Source organism: Pan paniscus, chromosome 21 (genome assembly GCF_029289425.2).
Source record: "Pan paniscus chromosome 21, NHGRI_mPanPan1-v2.0_pri, whole genome shotgun sequence".
Classification (NCBI taxonomy): domain Eukaryota; kingdom Metazoa; phylum Chordata; class Mammalia; order Primates; family Hominidae; genus Pan; species Pan paniscus.
Window position 1 is genome coordinate 63,008,937 of NC_073270.2, and position 18,130 is coordinate 63,027,066.

Genomic DNA, 18,130 nt, shown 5'->3' on the forward strand with positions numbered 1-18,130 from the left:
ACTTGCCTGCCTTTGTGTGTGTAAGTTACCAGGGGGATGAGCACTTGGACCATTATATGCCAACTGTCATGCTAAGAGCTTAGCTTTTTCTTTTTTTTCATGTAGTCCAAACTACATGAAAGCAGAAGACAGGCTGGAAGCACAAGACAGGGCAGGCCTAAACCCAATGCTTAGAAACACACAAGTCCTCGATTTTGAAAACGGTGCAAGTTTTTATTCGTGGCCAAATTTAATTAAGCCAGGCAACAAAAGATTGAAACTTGAAAGCTACTCCAGGGAGATAAAGATGTGATAGAACACGTGACCTCAGAGATGCAGGGAAACCTAATACTTGGTGAGTCGGATTTTTCAAACAGTATAAAGAGCTGAAGGGAATTTACGGAAAGTCTTGAATGAGAAATGCCACCCCTCGGTATCTGGCCCTGAAGCCATTCTCTTTCGTCCTCTGGTCTCTAGAGGCTTCTAAACATGCTGAATCCACACAGGGCTTTGTTGTTGCAGCCTAACCCCAGCTGTGGGAGCCTTGGGCAGCCTTGCACCTGCTCCAATAAAAAGTGGGGAAGTTGTGCAGTTCTGTTAATGAATGCTTTGGGCTTGTCACTCCCTTGAAGGAAAAGACAATTTGTACTTTGACCATCTTCCAGAAAGGATTGGGAAGAAATACTTCAATAATGCAATTTTTTAAATGAAACATTTTATTTTGAAATTAATTTTTAATTCAAAGTTGCAAAGGCACTACAGAGAGTTCCGGTATACCCTCTCACTGAGTTCCAGTTTCCCAAGTAGTAAAATCATTAAATAACCATAGATGCTAAAATTGGGGGAAAGATTCAGCCTTAGACTCTATTCATCCTCAAATAAGTTTGGTGCATTCATTCAAATTCCATTGATCTCTGAAAGAGGGAGGCGCACACATATTCACACTCTGGGGACCATTTCCTTGACATTTAAAATAACATGGGCAGTTTAATCTCAGTATTTTAAGATTAAGTACTTAAAAACTGAAATTTGGACTAATATACCAACGTAAATCTTCATCTGGCCAACTCAATAAAAACAAGAGCTACCATTTGTTTTACACCTACTAGGTGACAGCCTCTGCGCATGGGTGATATGATTTCTATTTCTTTAGAATCTGTTGAGGAAGAGATTCTCTTGTAGCCTTTATAAAATGAGGACACAAATGCAGAGATGTTAAGTAACTTGCCCAAGGTCACACAGCTAATATGCTGTCATAGTGGAAACAGACACATAGGTTTAGGCTGTGTCTAAAGAGAATCACTGTGGATGCCGTTCCAATCTCCCTTGCCAAGTCACACCCACTGCTGTCACCGAGAACTTCCGTTACACGGCAGTGAAGCCCCCAACCCCCCACCCCATATATCACCCAGAATTAGCTGCAAAGTGTCAGAGACTTGGCCAGGCAGCCCCAAGCATCAGCGAGGGCTGGAAGCCTTCACTGTGAAGCCCTTTATAGAAAGCCGCGGTTGGCAGCCCCCGCTCCTGCATGGGAACAAATTAACATTGGCATTCCAAACACAGGAAAGGAAGGAAATTGGAAACACAGTTTATACTTGGCCAGCCCTTTGAAATACTGTACCATGCTACCGACATCAATTAATGAAAAGCAGGGTTGTGTGAGAGGCTCTGGTTTGGAAATGCATTAACACACGTTCAACATGTTTGCACAGGAACCGGATTATAAGCACCCTGGCTCCAAAACAATAAAGCAATTACCCTAAAGCTGGTGCTCTCGGAGTTGTCATTAATTCAATCCACTCCACGCGGATCAGCACAGGCTTTGCGCGGCTCCCCACAATGCCTTCCGACACAAATGTTGAAAAGGCGGTATTGCACATGCTTGCCTGAGTTTCACATAAGTAAGTGTCAAACTTCATGCACTCTAATATCCCCCCAAATCATAAACACTCTACTTTGGAGAGGAAAAAAATACACAGCAGCAGTCCTGGTATTCCCTGGCATTGCTATTTCAGTTTGGGTTTGAGCAATTTTTTTTTGCCGGGGAAGCTTAAATGAACTATCTGTTCCATATTAAGAAATACCAAGTCACATTTTTTGTCAATTATTATTTGTCAGATGCCATTTGCTGCAAAACCCGGAATTCAATCCCAGCTTGAACACACAGCTAATACCAAACGGCTCACATAATAGCCGCGGTCGTACATGGGATCATTTGCAGTGAACAAACCCCTTTCCTCTATAAACTGTTTCAGGGATTGGAAAGAAAAGCATGTGAAGCTCTGGAATAAATAAAGCACCATGCCTTGAGCTGCCCAGTACATGACCCTTGCATGCTGTGAGAACAGGCTCAAAATGACCCAAGAGCAAGTGCCCACTTCACAATTTTGTAAGAATGCTTCCGAGAAAGGATTTTAGATGATGTAGGTAAATCTCATTGTTTTTGACCTGCAATAGAAAGAACCAGCTCGCTTCTTGAAGGACCAGCATCCCTAGTCACTGCCTCTACACACATGTCCACCTGCATCTGGAATCCAGGGTCCAAGCAACAGACATCACGGGTGTCTCCTCCCCGCTCCTGGTGACGTCATCTCCTCAGCTCAACTCCACGTTGATCTGGGATCCATCAAGTTGGAGCAATTTGAGTGTGTAAAGCTAAATGTGTTATCATTTTCACCACAAATTAACAGTTTCTATGTAAATATTGGTATTTCCTCACCCCATGAAGGCGAGAGAAGGCAAAATGGCACCGGCGCATTTGATATAAACTAATTAAAAGCAGAGGGTTGTGCAATTCAATATATTGATTTTACCAGTGGGACTTAAATCTTTTATAATAAGTGTACACAGCTGCAGTGCTCTCCCACCACTATGCTGTAAAGGCTAATCCGCACATTCCTTCTGACAATAACATGACAGGTCCCACACATCCCTGCCTGTGCCCTAACCCCGGTGACAGTGCCAGAGTGCATTAAGGCGAAGCCTTGCAGTGGCTTGCCAAGAAACCAGTGTGCCAACAGCCCCCCTGCTAAGACTGAAGAGTGAGCGTGAAAGAATTAATGTGGCCAGAAGCATGGTGCAAAGGGCTCCCCATTCAAAATATTCAGGCTGTTACACGGATGGGCAGACGGGGAAGGGTGGAGACGGGGGAGACTTAGGACACGCTGATTCTTGCAATGGGCCAAATATGACCTTACCAAATGAAGGAGAGATATTAAAGTGATAGGAGTGATCAATCAACTTAGATGGGACTCTCCCTGGAATGAAGTCACCAGTTGTCTCTGAGTTCAGCGGACACGTGATATTCACTCACATCGCAGGCATTCCGGTGGTGAGGGGATCGCGCACCAGCTGTGTTTATCTCGGCAAAGGCTTGATAGCCTACTACGCCATGGTAAAGCCCCAAACCGTAGCTTGAGAGGGCTGCATCTCAAAAGCGGTTTCATCTGTCTGTGCATTCAGAGAATCATCCCCCTTGCTGCCCTGAAACTGATTTGCAAGTGGGCCATCTCTGTTACCCCTTCCATGGGGACCGCTCCACAACCGAATGACAACCCTGGAACCAAAACCAAAAACGGCCACCCAAGTTGGCATCCAGAGCTCAGCCTTACCCTGCCTTGATTCCAGAAGGAAAATACATAGAAAATGAAAAAAGTTCAAAGCTGGGTCACATACATGCTTGGGAAAAGTGGAGGAAAATCTTTGATTTATATAAGCAGGAAAATGAGGTTTAAAAGAAGTGATTTTGAAAGGGTTACGAAAAACACAGCTGTTGGTGCACTCCTATAGCAAAGGCGCTCTGCAGAAAGAAAGAAGGGGGGAGCTGTGTGACATCTATATTAACCTTTGGCTGCTCACCAGTGAGGGCCGGCGCTCCAAGTGCTGGAATGTGGAGCAGCCCCTTCCAAATTTTAACACAAGCCAGGTTACAGCTGCAAATGCCTGCAGTCCACGCTCCCCTTTGCGAAGCACTCCCTGAAGGAAATTTTTAAACTGTAACAGAATCTTTTTCTAATACTCTACAGTGGTAGGGCCTGCTCTTGACGGGCAGTGGGAGAGGTCTTAATGCCAAACACTTGTCAACAAAAAGGACAGCCAGATGGCATAAAGCAAAAATCAAACTGCACGGCCTTCTCCCTACTCTTCAGCTACATTAACAAAAGCCACTTTTATAGGCTGACTCCAATAATGATAGGTTTCCAACTTTCTCTTCTTTTCAATTTAGCTTCAAAGATTACACAAATTTCATGCCTTCATTACCTGGACCAGAGATAAACATGATGACTTCCACTCCCCTAGTGCCAGCCGGCTACTTTACAAGATTCCTAACAGAGCTGCTGGATCTTCCCAGAGAAAGAATGGTAACGGGCTATGGCTAGATGCAGTGTGCAGAATCGCCATTGCCTGGGGATTATTTAAGAGAGGGTAGCTGTTTTGAATTCCAAAATTAAGTCTACACAGAGGAGTCGGGGTTGTTAATCCAAACCAGTTTACAAATCTTGCCATTGAACTTAAGGGGCCCAGGCTGGGAAGATGGGAGTCTCACTCAGGCAGCTCAGTTCACATTGCCTGGGGCTTTATGGTACAGGCTGGGCTTTGTCATAAGGTGCAGCCTTTAGTCCTCATTCCCACCACCTGGTTTTGTCGTAAATTCCCCTCTAGTTTCCCCTCTAGTTTAGATCCTGCTCAGCCTGGCAAAAAACTTGAATTCCAAGAACGACTTATAGGAACAAAAACCAGTTTGGCGGCAGACAGAAGGATGAATAAATGCACCAGGTCTGCAAAAGCCTTCAGAATTCAGGCAGGGGTCCCCCCTCCCGCGCACGCAGGCCGCCTGCCTGCAAGACAGCAGAGCTCTGCAGTGCAGGGGGAAGGGGCAGCAGAGGCTGCCAAGATCCTCACCCATGCCCCCCCGCCAAACTCCCACCATAATAAGAAGTAATAGTTTGATATGTGCAAGTGATATTTTCTCACTCTTATGTAAATTGTGAGAATAAACTTGCCTTTAGAAAACTTTGAATACTACAGATCAACATGATTTGCAATCCAAGGAAAAACAGTATAGCAGTGTTCTTTCTCAGCAAACTCAGTGGCCAGACAAGTCTCCTACACCTCCCCCCCAACCCTCTCCAACCTTACTGCCACCCCCAAGTCCCTCCTATGGAGAAATTCCAAGCTACAACAGGATAGAAGGGACAGGCCATTTATTCGTGTGCTGCTGCTTAGCAGAAATTAAAGGCCAACATTAGAAGCATCTACAGGAAGCGTCTCGCCAAACTGCAGCCCAGGTCTTCACCTAACTAATGACCTCGAGTTTAGGGACAGAGAGAGAAAGAAAACAAGGTCAGTGAGCTCTGTTAAAAGCCACTCTGCCATCTAATTTGGAGTGATGTCCCAGAAAGCTAGACCTGAGAAAGTCAGGGTCCCACAAAGCCCAAAGCCAGCCCGACTGATTAAGAGGCTCAGACAAGCCGGTCTTTGTCCTTTCAAGATGAAAGAAATGGATTGAAAGGTGTATGTACAGCCAGAGGAGGAAAACCACCCAGCTGTGGCCTTCCCAAACAAGTCCCAGCTTGCTCCTGCCACCATGGGGGGAGCAAATAGCCCGCACCAAAGTTCCCAGAGGCACCCTCCGAGCAACCTGGTCTTTCTCTTGGGGACAGGGAGCCCCGGGGCCTAGCCCACACTGCCGGCCCATAAGCACTGGGGGCTTTTTTGCTCTTGGTTTGCAGGGCCTTCTGCAGAAGCCAGAGATTACAAATACCTTTTTAATGATCCCAGCCAGGCTCTGAAGGCAGCCACTGGGACCTGCACATTCAAGGGGAGTCCGGGGTACCCAACAGAAGGGAAGATGCTATAAATCCCCCACCAGAGAAAGGGCCCTGGCTAACCCCAGGCTTCAGGAGGGCGACAGAGCTCTGCGTTCATTATTTATATGTATGTATTTGGAATTTTCCTTTAGTTTTTGGTATAGTTAATAAATACACATTGTTTTAAAAAAAAATCACAAATACAGAAGTGCAGACGACGAAAAATCAGACCCCACCTCCCACTCCCTAAGCCCCAGCTATGCCCCCGCCTCTCTACCCCTCCAGTAAAATCTCTCTCCAGTTCCTGGTGTCTTCCTCCAGGAGGACACGATGATATACAAGCACACATGCAGCCCACTCATCTGCACCTTGCTTCTTTCCACCTCATACATCTTGGAGATGGTTCTAAATCAGCTCATATGTTGCTGCTTCCTTCTTAACTGGCTGCTTAGTATAATTTAAACTTTTTTGAAGGTATTTTGGCATCTAAATCTCCCACCCCTTGCTCGCTGAAGCTTGGTTCACTAGTTGGATTTAGTTATTATTAAGTACAGACAATGGCCTCCCGGGAACTCCAGGGACCTTATCAGGAGGGGGAAGCATGAAGGCGGATCTGCGCTTCCCCCGCGCCCCCAGTCCACGCCCCAGGTGCCCAGCGTGGGGCTTCAGTATCATTATTTCCATGTTGACACAGCGCCCGTGGGCGTGAGTTTGCTGTCTTGACTTGGTTCGGGTTTTCGCAGCAAGTTACACAAGTAGAATGAAAGCGGCTCAGGAAACAGCGCTATCGGGGTGTGTTATCTCGGAAACCAAATATTTGATCATCAGTCCCGCAGCGCGCTGGCGCTGCCGGGGGGTTAGTTTGAGCAAGTCTGGAGAATGTGCGCGCACATATGGAGGGGGAGCTCCCCGGCCCTCGCCGCAGCCCCAGGCTCGCGTCGCCGGGGTCGTCGCGGCTCCAGTCGGAAACCGGGACCCCCAGCCGCCCCCGCGGCGTCAGCTCTGAGATCCCGCGCAACCCAATCGCCAAAACCTGTGGTTTGCGCGCCACACGTGGTAAATGCTGAAAATAGATTCTGCCGGCCCGGGACCTACCACTAAATATTTAAAATAGAAGACTAGCGGCAGGGCACAGTGGCTCACGCCTGTAATCCCAGCACTTTGGGAGGCTGAGGCGGGAGGATCACCTGAGATCGGGAGTTCGAGACCAGCCTGCCTAACATGGAGAAACCCTGTCTCTACTAAAAATACAAAATTAGCCAGGCGTGGTGGCGCATGCCTGTAATCCCAGCTACTCGGGAGGCTGAGGCACGAGAATCGCTTGAACCCGGGAGGCAGAGGTTGCGGTGAGCAGAGATCGCGCCATTGCACTCCAGACTGGGCGACAAGAGTGAAACTCCGTCTCAAAAAAAAAAAAAAAAAAGAAAAAAAAGAAAAAGAAAAGAAAAGAAAAAGAAAAAAGAAAAAAAATAAACAAAGAAAGAAAACAAAGAAAACTAGCAATGGCACCGTTTCTTCCCCAGCTCCAGCCAAGAGAGAATGGGGCATCCGGCGGCCCGGAGAGGGGCCCCAAGGCGCTCGGAGCGCGCGGTACGCTAAGGCGGGCGCACCACGAGGGGACAGGTAGGGCTTGACAGGGAGGGTAAGGGAGTGCGACGGCCGCGATGCCAGGGCCAGGCAGGGCTGAGAGGGGCCCAGGAAGGGCAGCAAGGCAGCCTCGCCGGGAAGGGCCCTTTACATCCAGGTAGCGCGAGCCGCGCCGGCCCGGGACAGCTCACATGACCAAGCCCCGCGCTTTGAACTGCCCTTGCCTCCAGCCCCAGAGATGCGGCCGGCGGCGTAACATGGAGGGGACTTCGGAGGATCCCTCCTTCCCAGTAACCCCTACAGGCTCACCGAACCCAGCGCGCCCGACCTGGGGGCGCACACAGCTTGGGAGTCATAGGGCTGTGGGTGGGAGACCCTCGGGCAGGCACTGCGATTTCAGCCAGGAGCGGAAAGCTGGGCGGGCTGCATAGAAGAAGCGGCTCCCTCCCTCCCAGTCTCAAAGTGCCCCCGAAAGGAGACGCGTACCCTCGCCTGCCCTTACTCACCGAGGTTGACGAAGCTCATGACCATGTCGGCGTCGGTGAGGAAATGGCTATCTTGCAGGCTGGCCAGAGGGGGGCCCTGGGTACTGAAGACGGCCTTGTAGGGGTAGGAGAAGCCCTGGCCGCCGGGCCCGCCGCCCTCCTCCACCGCCATGGCGTTGTACAGGTCCAGCATGAACATGGGTGCCGAGTTGTGCTTGCCCTGGAGGTGCGGGCGCGGGCGGTGGGGCAAGCCCAAAATGGAGAGGATCTCGCGCTGCATCTCCCGCCGCTCCTGGCTGCGGAGGCGCCGGTGGATGAAGCTCGAGTGCACCTCGTTGTCCAGGCTGAAGTCGGCCAGGGCGGAGCGCAGCAGGAACAGGGGTGCCCAGAGCGCCACGAAGCTGTGCGGCGCCGCAGCTCGCAGTGAGCGCACGTGCATCGCGCCGGCTCTACGCGCTACCCGGGCTCCGGGCTCCGGGCCCGCACCGCCCCAGGTGGCAGAGGGGGCAGGCGGCCGTCCGCGCCGCTCGGTCACTTGCTGCAGACGGGCCCCGCTGCGCCCGCGCCAGACATGGCCCCTCCCCGGCCGGCCGCGCTCTGCCCGGACCCCCGCCCCCTGCTCGGTGCTGGCCCCGGGCCCCTCGCCCCGCACTCGCCCGGGCGCACCGCAGGGCTTGGAAAGCAGCCCCGGCGAACGAAAAGGCGAGTGAGGAGGCGGGCGCTGGTGGGAGGAGCAGCCAGCAAGCCTAGGAGTCCAGAGAGCCAGCGCCGGGGAGGCAGCGAGGAGGCAGGCGGGCGGGCGAGCGCTCCTTCTTCCCGCTCCTCTGGCGCTCTCGCCCTCGGGCGGCGGCGACCCACCCTCTTCCAACCTCCGGCGCGGATAGCAGGGGCCCCGGGGCGCACTCCCAGCCTTGTGCGCCCTGGATCGCACAAGAGGCCGCCTCGGGAGCGCCAGAGTGGTACGCGCTGGGGCCTGGGCGGAGGAGGAGGAGGAGGAGGACGGGCTTCGAGGGGCCCCTCCCGCGCCGGCGGCCTCCCACCTGCCCTCGGCCCCGCCCTCCCCCCAGCTGTGCCCAATGGGTTCATTCATTCCCTCTAGAGCGCTCGACAAATGTTTACTGAGTGCCCACGGGGTGCCTAGAGCCTGGCGGGACGTCGCGGGGATGCGGCTGGAGGAATCCGAGCCGGCCCTGCCCTCTCGGCACTCGCAGTCCGGACCAGGAAGGCGGCCCGAGCAGAACGGGTGGGCTGCGGACCGCGGTGGGAAAAGTTGGGGGAGCGCGGAGGTGGCGCGGAAATAGAAGGCTTCCTGGAAGCGGTGACCCTTGAGCCGGTCTTGCCCCTCAGTCCCTGTATCCTTTAAAGCCAGCCACGCTGACCCCTCCGTGCCTCCCTGAAGCCGTTGCCAGCCTGTCTCTGCGCTCGCCATTCCCTCCGCCTGGACCTCTCCCCACTCACCACCTCCCGCCCCCATCAGACGCTGCTTTCTCCTCCCAGAGACCTCCAAGACCTGCCAAGCTGAGGTTGTTTCCTCGCCTCGCCCCTCGCACGTTTGTTTTCTTTCCTGTAGTTTCTCTTGCTGTCTGGAATTGCTGTTTGAGTTACTCCGTGCCTTCTTTATTGCCTTCTTACCCCCGCTAGACACCCAGAGCACTGGGGCCCGGATCAGCGATCTTCTCCGCACCTCTGGTACCCGCAGTGCCTTGAACCCAGCGCCTGGTAGCCACTGTAGCTGCGCAGTCACGATTTGTTGAGTGAATAAGTGAACTTCGTGTGAGCTGGGGGGGGTTCTTCCCACCTCCTCCTCTTCGGGGCCCTGTATCTTTCCAGCCACCCCTCAGCCTGAGACCAGACACCCCAGCCCCACCACTAGGGCTTCCCATCAGCCCTCCCCGTGGCAGTGCCTGGGGAGCCAGCCGCTGGTCTTCGCATCCTCTTCCCCTCCAAGGGTCTGTGCCTGAGACCTCCCCATCGGCCTCCTCTCCTGTCTCTCCTCATCCATTCATCCCTCAATCAATACCGCGCCATGCACGCTGTCACAGGGAGTACCCGGACCACTCAGAACCCACCGGTCCCTCTGCCGGTGTGGGATCTCAAGGGAATTACTGCACCCAGAGTGGCAGTGAGGGCAGCGGGGTAAAAGTTCATCCTGTCTCCTTCCCCTCCTGGGGCTGGGTGAGAGAGTGGGTCCCCAGAGGGCCTTTGGGATGAACTGGGAAGGGCTGAGGTTGGGAAAGGGGGGGCGCTTGTCTGGGAGGGGCTCTGGCTAAGCCTCACTTTGGGGCTGTCCTTCCTGGAGCAGGAGAGCTGGGGAAGAGAATTATGGTCTTCTACAGTTTTCTGGAGCAGAAGTAGTTTGGCCAAGTGGCCCTCTGGGTCTCCCTTGGGGACTTTTGGACTAGATGGCAGCCTGAGGGGCCACATGGGTGGAGAAAGGGGAGGCCAGAGGCCAGGCAAGGAGCAGAAAAATGCCAGCCTGCAGGTCCTGGCCATTTACACACAGGCCCCAGGCTGTGGGATGGAACAGGTCTTGAGCCCCATGCCAGGGAGGGGCCTCTACCCACCCACCAGGCAAGGCCCTCAAACCACCCCCACCACCTGCTCTTCATCCATTCACTCCTTCCTTCAACAGACAAGCATGGAGCACAGGATATCAGGAGGCGAGCTGTGGGGCCTGCAACCTGGACAGTCGTACAGGGCCCCCCAGCTCTTAAGGGCCCCACACTTGGTTTCCTACTCTGAGGTCACCATATGTGGTTCTGAATCACCTATGAACAAAGTCCCCCCTGCCCCGTACTAATTTTGCACCTGGCCCAGATATTATGTGGCCAGTCCCAGGGCCAAGCACGATGCTGGGCAGGAAGACATGGCCATGAGCGAACCCACATGGCAGACTCCATCAAGGAGCCGGCCTCCAGGCCAGGGAAGCAAAGCAAGAGCCTTAAATAAGATTCAGGGACTGGAGGAGAGGCAGATCTTGTCTATCACTCTCTCTGGGAACAATTCAGAAGCCAGGCAGAGGAGGACATGCAGGAGGGAGAAGGAAAGGTGGGCATCCTGGCAAGCAGGAATCCTACCCCAGGGCGACTGGGGAAATTGCAGGAGTGCCACAGTCGTCCAGGGTCCATCTGAGAGTGTACAACTGGAGAGCCTGGGTCACTTCAGCCTGCGATAAGTGACAGGCAGTGGGGGCGGGGGCGCAGATAAACAGGGTGAGGTGATGGAGGGTGGGAAGGGGAGCTTTTGGAGGAGATGCCACTGACCTGAGTCCTGAAAGACAAGAAAGAGACAGGCTTTTCCAGGGAAAGGCATCCCAGGTGGAGGAACAGCAAGTGCTTGAGCCCTGCAGAGCAGGGAACAGAAACCAGGCTCGGTCCCCAGCCCTGCACACGCCCTCCAGCGCTGGCTTGCTAGGGACAGGCTATGCCACCTCCAGTGCCAGTAGAGAAAAAGGAGGTCATTTTCTTCCAAAGTCTGAAATAATAAGGAGCCAAAGCAGCCCTGTTCTTCAGTAGTAGTCTCTGCTTTTTATCTACTCTCAAATCTTTTGGAGGGATCTTCACAAGCAGGTGAGGCTGGGGGCAGGGGCAGCAGGTCTTGGTGCTACAATTTACATATGAAACAACTGATCCGTCAGTGTCTAAGCAAGGATTCTAGTTTACCCTTCTTTGTGCATCTCACCTGAGCCTATTCTGAGCCTGGCACACAGCAGGTGCTCAATTAGTACCTGTTGAATGAATAGTAATAAGCACAGCCAATACCTAAAGAGACTGGTTGACTGAGGGCTGACTGTGCAGGCGCCAGTGCAGGCGCCAAGCTAAGGCATCTCCCAGATCCCTCACCCCAGCAACCCTTCCTCTGAGACGCCATCTTTTCTCATGCAAGAGGAAGAGACAACATGCTCTTCATATCCAAGACCTCAAGAGATAAGGTTTCCTCTGAAGTCCCACAAACCCCCATTTAGCCTTATCTTTTCTGTGATCCATGCTTGGTGGGGGGGGGTCTTTCTTTTCCCTGTTTCCTCCCCGAGAGGCATCCCCAAGACTGCACCAGGCCCTCAGTGAATGCCGAATGAATGAATGAATGAATGAATGAATGAATGAAAACCGGCAAGCAAGAAATATCTGGCTGGGAGTGCATCCGATGCCAGTTTGGGAGCTGAGCCCACCACCAGAAAAGGCTTTGAGATTGCCGAGGGCAAGTCTTGTGTGGAGGAGGTAGCCTGGGCACTGGAGCCTGCCCAGCCGCATTCACACTCCAGCTCTGTCTCTTCCAGCTGTGCACCATGGGCAAGGGACTTAACCTCTCTACACCTCAGTTCCCCCATCTGTAAAATGGGGGGACTGATAGCGCCTGTCTTCTGGGATCGCTGTGAGGTTGCAGAACTTAATTCATGGAAAGGGCTTTGCACAGTGCCTGGGACACAGAGAAAACCCTTGATAAATGTTATTGTGTTACCATCTGGATGAAAAGGAAAATATGGTAACAGGAAAGCCTCCTGAGTTACAAAATAACAACAAAACTTTTCATGATGGTCTGCTTTTTGGCCAAGCAGAGAAAAGCAGATGTATCCTGACTCTGAGAGCAAGAGCAAAAGTACCAGAGCAAAAGAGAGAGTGAGGTGGAAGGGAACATGAGAGATGAAAAGGTCATCACGGCATTCCGATCCTCACATTGTGCCTAGGCCCCCTGCAGGCCAGCTGGGGCCCAGGGACTTCCCTGGGGCCTATCTCATTTCCCCAGCAGCTAGCCCCCAACCCACACACCCCCAGTTGTGGTTCCCCTGGCCAGGGCACCCAGCACTGGGCTCCAGGACTGTAATCCGATCTGCCCCAGTCTGCTCCACACCTGGGGCCGCCTTTGCCTGGATGAAAGACGGCCTGGAATTGTAAGGGGTGTTATTGTGTCGGGCGGCCCGGTCCCAGTGTCCGCACCCCTCGCCTGCTGGCCTCCCAGTGCTGGGCCAGGAGTTTTCATTTCCTACATCATCAGTCACATCTTGCTGAAGCGATTTTGACCAAGTCAGCATGTCTCTCTAAGGCAGTAAAAAGAAGAAAAGAATTCTGCTGACACACACATTGTTCAGCAAGGTGGGGACCTCATCTTCATCCATCTGCCCTAGAGGAGGCTCAGCTGGCCTGGAAGCTCCCTGGGGAGCACAGCCAAGGAAGCCAGTGGGCCGCTCTCTCTCTGTCCACACCACCTGGCAAAGGCCAGATGACCTGGACCTCCAACCCCAACAAGGAATAGAGGGCCAAGAGCCGCCTCCTGCACAGGCTTGAAAATCGTTGTGTGCAGAGGTGGACCCTGCAGAGGAAATTATTAGAGCACACCTGTGGTGAAATTTTGTTTCCCACGCAGATCTCTCATTGCACGGGAGGCTTGGACTCCTCACGCTTGCCCACTCTGAGATTTTCTTTGCACAACTTTAAAAGCAGCAGAATAAGAGATTAAACGTCTTCCATCAGTCTTAAGTACACATGGCAGTGGCCACAGTTCCAAGTGGAAAATACAGACGACACACACACTCTAGAGAAAGCTGATACCATACAGGATTTCTAGGATCTGGAAGCCAGCTAGGGGGAAGCAGTGGTTTTGTTTATTATTATCAGGGCTGTTATTTCTTCCTTGATTGGAAGAAATCTGGTATGGTTTTGAGCACTAACTATCCTTGGTTCAGCATTAGAGGTAGCCCTTTCCTCCTTCCAAAACGTGACAGGGGAGCGGCCGACCTGTCACCTGTTGGGAGCACTTGCTTCTGCTGGACACCTGCTAAGCCTGCACTGCCCAAGCCCACATCACCCGCAACTCCCCACTGCATGTAGAGGCTAGTTCTGCTCCTCAGATTGCAGAGAAGGAGGACCAACATCCCGAGAGCACCTTGTCCAGAGTCAGACAGCCAATCTAATCTGTAATGGAGCCAGGATCCAAAGCCACATCTGTCTACACAGCCCAGGCCTTTAAGCATCAGTGCACGTTCAGTGACCTGGGAGCAGCCCCTTCCTTCCTTGCTTTAACCTAAAGCAACACTTCTCCAACCCAACTGTGCGTGTGAATCCCCTGGGGGTCTGTTAGAACATAGATTCCCACAGTCAGTCTGAGTGAGCTGAGATTCTGCACTTCTAACTAGCTCCTGGGGGCTCGGAGGCTGTCGTCTTCAGGCTGTATGTTGACGATCGAGGCTCTAGATTTCTGAAGTTATAGCTGACAAATTGGGGCTTCAAATTAAAACTTCAATATCTATGATTCCAGGTGTCTTATAAAATTAACTCATTAATTCTCCCAACTACCTTGTATGATTTTTATTATTATCCCCATTTTACAGATGAGGAAATTGAGGCTCAAATACTTGAGGGAACCTGCCCAAAGCCACACCAATGGTGAGTGAATGGTAAAATCAGAATTCTGACGCTGGCTATCTTGTTCCAGGACTTAAGTCCTTAAACATTGAGGTACACCAAAACACAGGGTTTGTCTTAGTCCTGTAGGGACCTCCCAGTACCCATGGAGGCCTTGCACACAGTAGATGCCCTATCAGTGTTTGAGGAACATACCTCTGAGCCCTTCTTCAATTCCTCCTTTATTGCAGAAGTCATACACTCAAAAGCCAACGGGCACCAACCAGGTAACATAAATACAGAGATGCAACATGAAGCTCAAGGAATATTTCTCTTCCTCTTAATTTAATGGAAGGCAATCATGAGCACAGACATGGTGACAGGTGGCAGGAGACACTGGCCTGGATAAATAAGGAGGGTGCAGACTGGGGTGAACTGGAAACCACATGCCCATGGGTGATGCCATCCAGAAATTTGATTCCAACATCACCAGAAAGTTCTGATTTTCCAGAGAAGCTAGAAACTTGAGTTTGAATGTGACATCTCTCAATGTTTATCTGTTGGCAACTAATTCAACTCGTTTTGGTTATTAGAGCAAAGAAGACACATCTACCAGTCAGATTCGATGAATCTGGTTTGCCCCTGGCCTCATAAAGGGCTCTGCTGTGTCTGGAGGATGTGCCCAGCCTCCCCCAACCCATCACCCAAACCAAAGGACCACCAAGGATGGTGCATTTCAAGACAGCTCCATTGAATTCATGATTTGAGGGCTACTGAGCCAGTGGTTGAAAAGGCTGGAACTGTCTGCCCCTTTAGGCAAAATCTGACCCTAACCTTCCCCAGAGTCCCTTCCCAGCAAAACTCTGCTGTTTGGCCCTGGTGACTGATCTGATAAACTCCCCCTCTCCCCAGAAACATCAAAAACCATAATTTCATCTGCAAGAGCAGGAGTGAGTGTTCATTGCTCCTGCTTTTCAGCATCTCCCTCTTCCCAGCTAGATCTGAGCCCTCTCTTATGGTTGAGGATGCCCCATCTGGTGAATATCCAGAGAGGCACTGTCTAGCCTGCTTTGCAGCCAGAGCCCTGACAGGTGACCAAGTTTCAGCCAGTCAGAGGCACCCACCCCAGAAGCTATCAGTGCAGGCCCAGACTATTCTGCAGAGTGATCTGGGGCCGTGTCCCAACTAGAGAGCCCCCAAGCCTGGTTCTCTGGCCTTCCCAGGGGTTCTGTGAGCCCCCAAGATCCTCTAGTGGTCTCCTTTTCCGCACCAGCCTGCCCAAGCTGGTTTCTGTTGCCTGCAGCCAGAAGCCCTGCTGGATACAGCACTGGGGAGCTGGAGAGGGCATGGCAATCACGTCAGTTAAAAGGATACAGGCCTTCTCTTTTGTTCAGTGCTAAAACTTTTGGTCAAGGAGTTTTTCACACATGCTCAACACAGAAAACAGAAACAGAGCTTCTTTGGTTACATAGAGCAGGGGAGGGACTAGGGTTACCACATTTAGCAAAAAAAAAAAAATAGGTGTCCAGTTCAATTTGAATTTCAGATAAACAATGAATGAATTTTAGTATGACTATATCCCATTATATTGGAGTGTATGTATTATATATACTCATACTGAAATTTGCTCGTTGTTTATCTGAAGTTCAAATCGGACTGGACACCCTGCCTGTTATCAGGTGATCCCAGCAGGGGCCCAGAGTCCCCAGGCCTGTTTCTTTTCACTACCATTTTCTCTGCTCCCAGGGTTCCACAGAAAACACTTTGGAAGCTCACCTAATTTGAGACCCCTGCCTTTTCTCCTTCTTCTGCAAATATTTCCTCTGTTTTCTTTTCTTTTCTTTTTTTTTTTTAGACAGAGTCTCCCTCTGTCACCCAGGCTGGAGTGCAATGGCACAATCTCAGCTCACTGTAACCTCTGCCTCCCGGTTTCAAGCAATTCTCCCTCCTCAGCCCCCCGAGTAGCTGGAATTACAGGTGTGCACCACCATGCCTGGCTAATTTTTGTATTTTTAGTAGAGACAGGGTTACACCACGCTGGCCAGACTGGTCTTGAACTCCGGGCCTCAAACAATCCATCCATCTTGGCCTCTCAAAGTGCTGGGATTACAGGCATAAGCCACTGTGCCTGGCCAAGATTTCCTCTGTTTTCCTCAGTAGAAATGCCCCTTCTTCACCATCAGTCCCTGTATTTCAGGTTGAACTATCCTCTTCTCTAAAATTCAGACTGGGCACATGACCCAGCCTGGTCAACCAGAGATGCCCATGCGATGGGTTCAGTGACAGTCATGTGACCTAATCCAGGCCAATGAGATTCAACTTTTAGAACTTTTGCTAGAACTACCGGTAAAGGGGTCTCTCCTCCCACTGGGGTTGCTAGGTCAGGGGCTGCTGCTGGCTGTCATCTTCCCTCCCTTCAGGGAGAGCCTGCCCTGTGAGAGAAGCCACAAGACAGTAAAACAAGAAAAGGCAGGAGACTGACAGCATCAGTGAGCCCCTGGAGCCCACTATCCCTGAAGCCAGCCCCACCCAGGACTGTTCAGTTTAAGCCATTGTGTACGGAGTTTCCAGTCAGTTACAACAAAAGTCCTGCAGAAGCGTGGTTCAATTCCTTCATCTTGAAGATAGAGAAATTGACACCCAAAGAGAAACTGCTGGGCCCAAAGTCTTACAGTGAATCAGGGATTAGACTGGGATCCTTGCTCCCAGAGTCCTGGGAACTCCTCACCACCCCACGTCGTGCTTCTCTCCATCTCTGTTGTTTTCTTCCTTCTCTCATCTCCTTCACTGTGTTTCTCCTCATTTAAAAAATTGTATTCTTTCTTTTACTTCGAGTTGTATCTTTATTCCCTCCCCATTGGTAAACCATTACTCTAAATATAACAGGTTAGTCCCAACTCATGTGAAAAGATCGTATGGGAAGATTAACAGATTTGAGCTCATCTTACATATGATGCAACAACTAATAAGAGTTAGCATGAATGACACAGCTATCTGATGTCCAAGCTTTGCTGATTACCTCTCGTCTTCTAATCGCCCTGAAATTGGATGCAGTATCTCCCATTTCACAGATGAAGATCTGGAGGCCCAGGGGTCAAAGGACTTGGCCAAGAAGCATGACTAACAAATGACAAAGCCAGCATTCAAACCTGGATGACCCAATTCTGATCCCCTATTTCACCCAGCCAGTTGCCCCTGTAAAGCCAGCCTAGATTTTTATTTCCAGAGCTCACATGATAACAAACCACTGAGTTGAGTTGCCAGATTTGGCAAATAAAAAATATAGGCTATCCAGTTAAATCTGAATTTTAGATAAACAATGACTAATTTTTTTAGAATAAATATGTCCCAAATTGCAAGGGACATACTTACACTAACAATGGGCCTTTGTTTATCTAAAATGCAAACTTAACCTTTCATGGTGTATTCTGTTTGGCAATTCTACACTAAGGGGCTTTTACGCATAAAGCAAGAAGCATCAGCTGTGTCCTTGGTTCTGCAAAAAGCCTCAGGGCCTTTGCACTTGCTGTGCCATTTGCCTGGAAGGCTCATACTGATGTTCACCTCCTTCACCTCCTCTGGGTCTCTGCTCAAATATTTCACCATTAAAGCTTTCCCTTGCCCGTCTATCAGAAGCAACCCATGTTTCTTTTTCTCTTAACACCACCACCTGAAATACAATAGTTACATGTTTATTTGTTCATTGTCTCTCTCCTGCCATGGAAATGTGGGCATGTGTTTTGGTCTGATTTGTTCACTACCATGAATAGAGCCCAGAGCGGTGTCCCGTATGTAGTTGATACTCAATGAATCTTTGCTGAATGAACGAATGAACTCTCCGTGAGCACATCTTGGTTTCTGTCTGGAATACTGCCTGACTTGAGATTGTCACTCACCTGCTGAGTGGCAGTGGGCATGCCCCTGAGCTCCC

At 51.1% G+C, this 18,130-nt stretch overlaps 2 protein-coding genes across 2 annotated transcripts in view; one reads left to right on the forward strand and one right to left on the reverse strand.

The window, feature by feature from the left end:
• BMP7 (bone morphogenetic protein 7) overlaps window positions 1-8,301 on the reverse strand; it is a 96,933-nt gene extending 88,632 nt beyond the window's left edge. Inside the window, exon 1 of the mRNA XM_003806158.6 lies at window positions 7,883-8,301. Within this exon, the coding sequence (XP_003806206.1) occupies window positions 7,883-8,300 (418 nt within the window). The 5' untranslated portion in view covers window position 8,301. The remainder of the gene's footprint in view (window positions 1-7,882) is intronic.
• On the forward strand, window positions 8,301-9,466 carry LOC103782769 (translation initiation factor IF-2). The gene is made up of 2 exons (XM_034946903.2): window positions 8,301-8,820; window positions 8,961-9,466. The coding sequence occupies exons 1-2, from the start codon at window positions 8,433-8,435 to the stop codon at window positions 8,981-8,983; spliced, it is 411 nt and encodes a 136-aa protein (XP_034802794.1). The 5' UTR covers window positions 8,301-8,432; the 3' UTR covers window positions 8,984-9,466.
• Window positions 9,467-18,130: the final 8,664 nt, after the last annotated feature.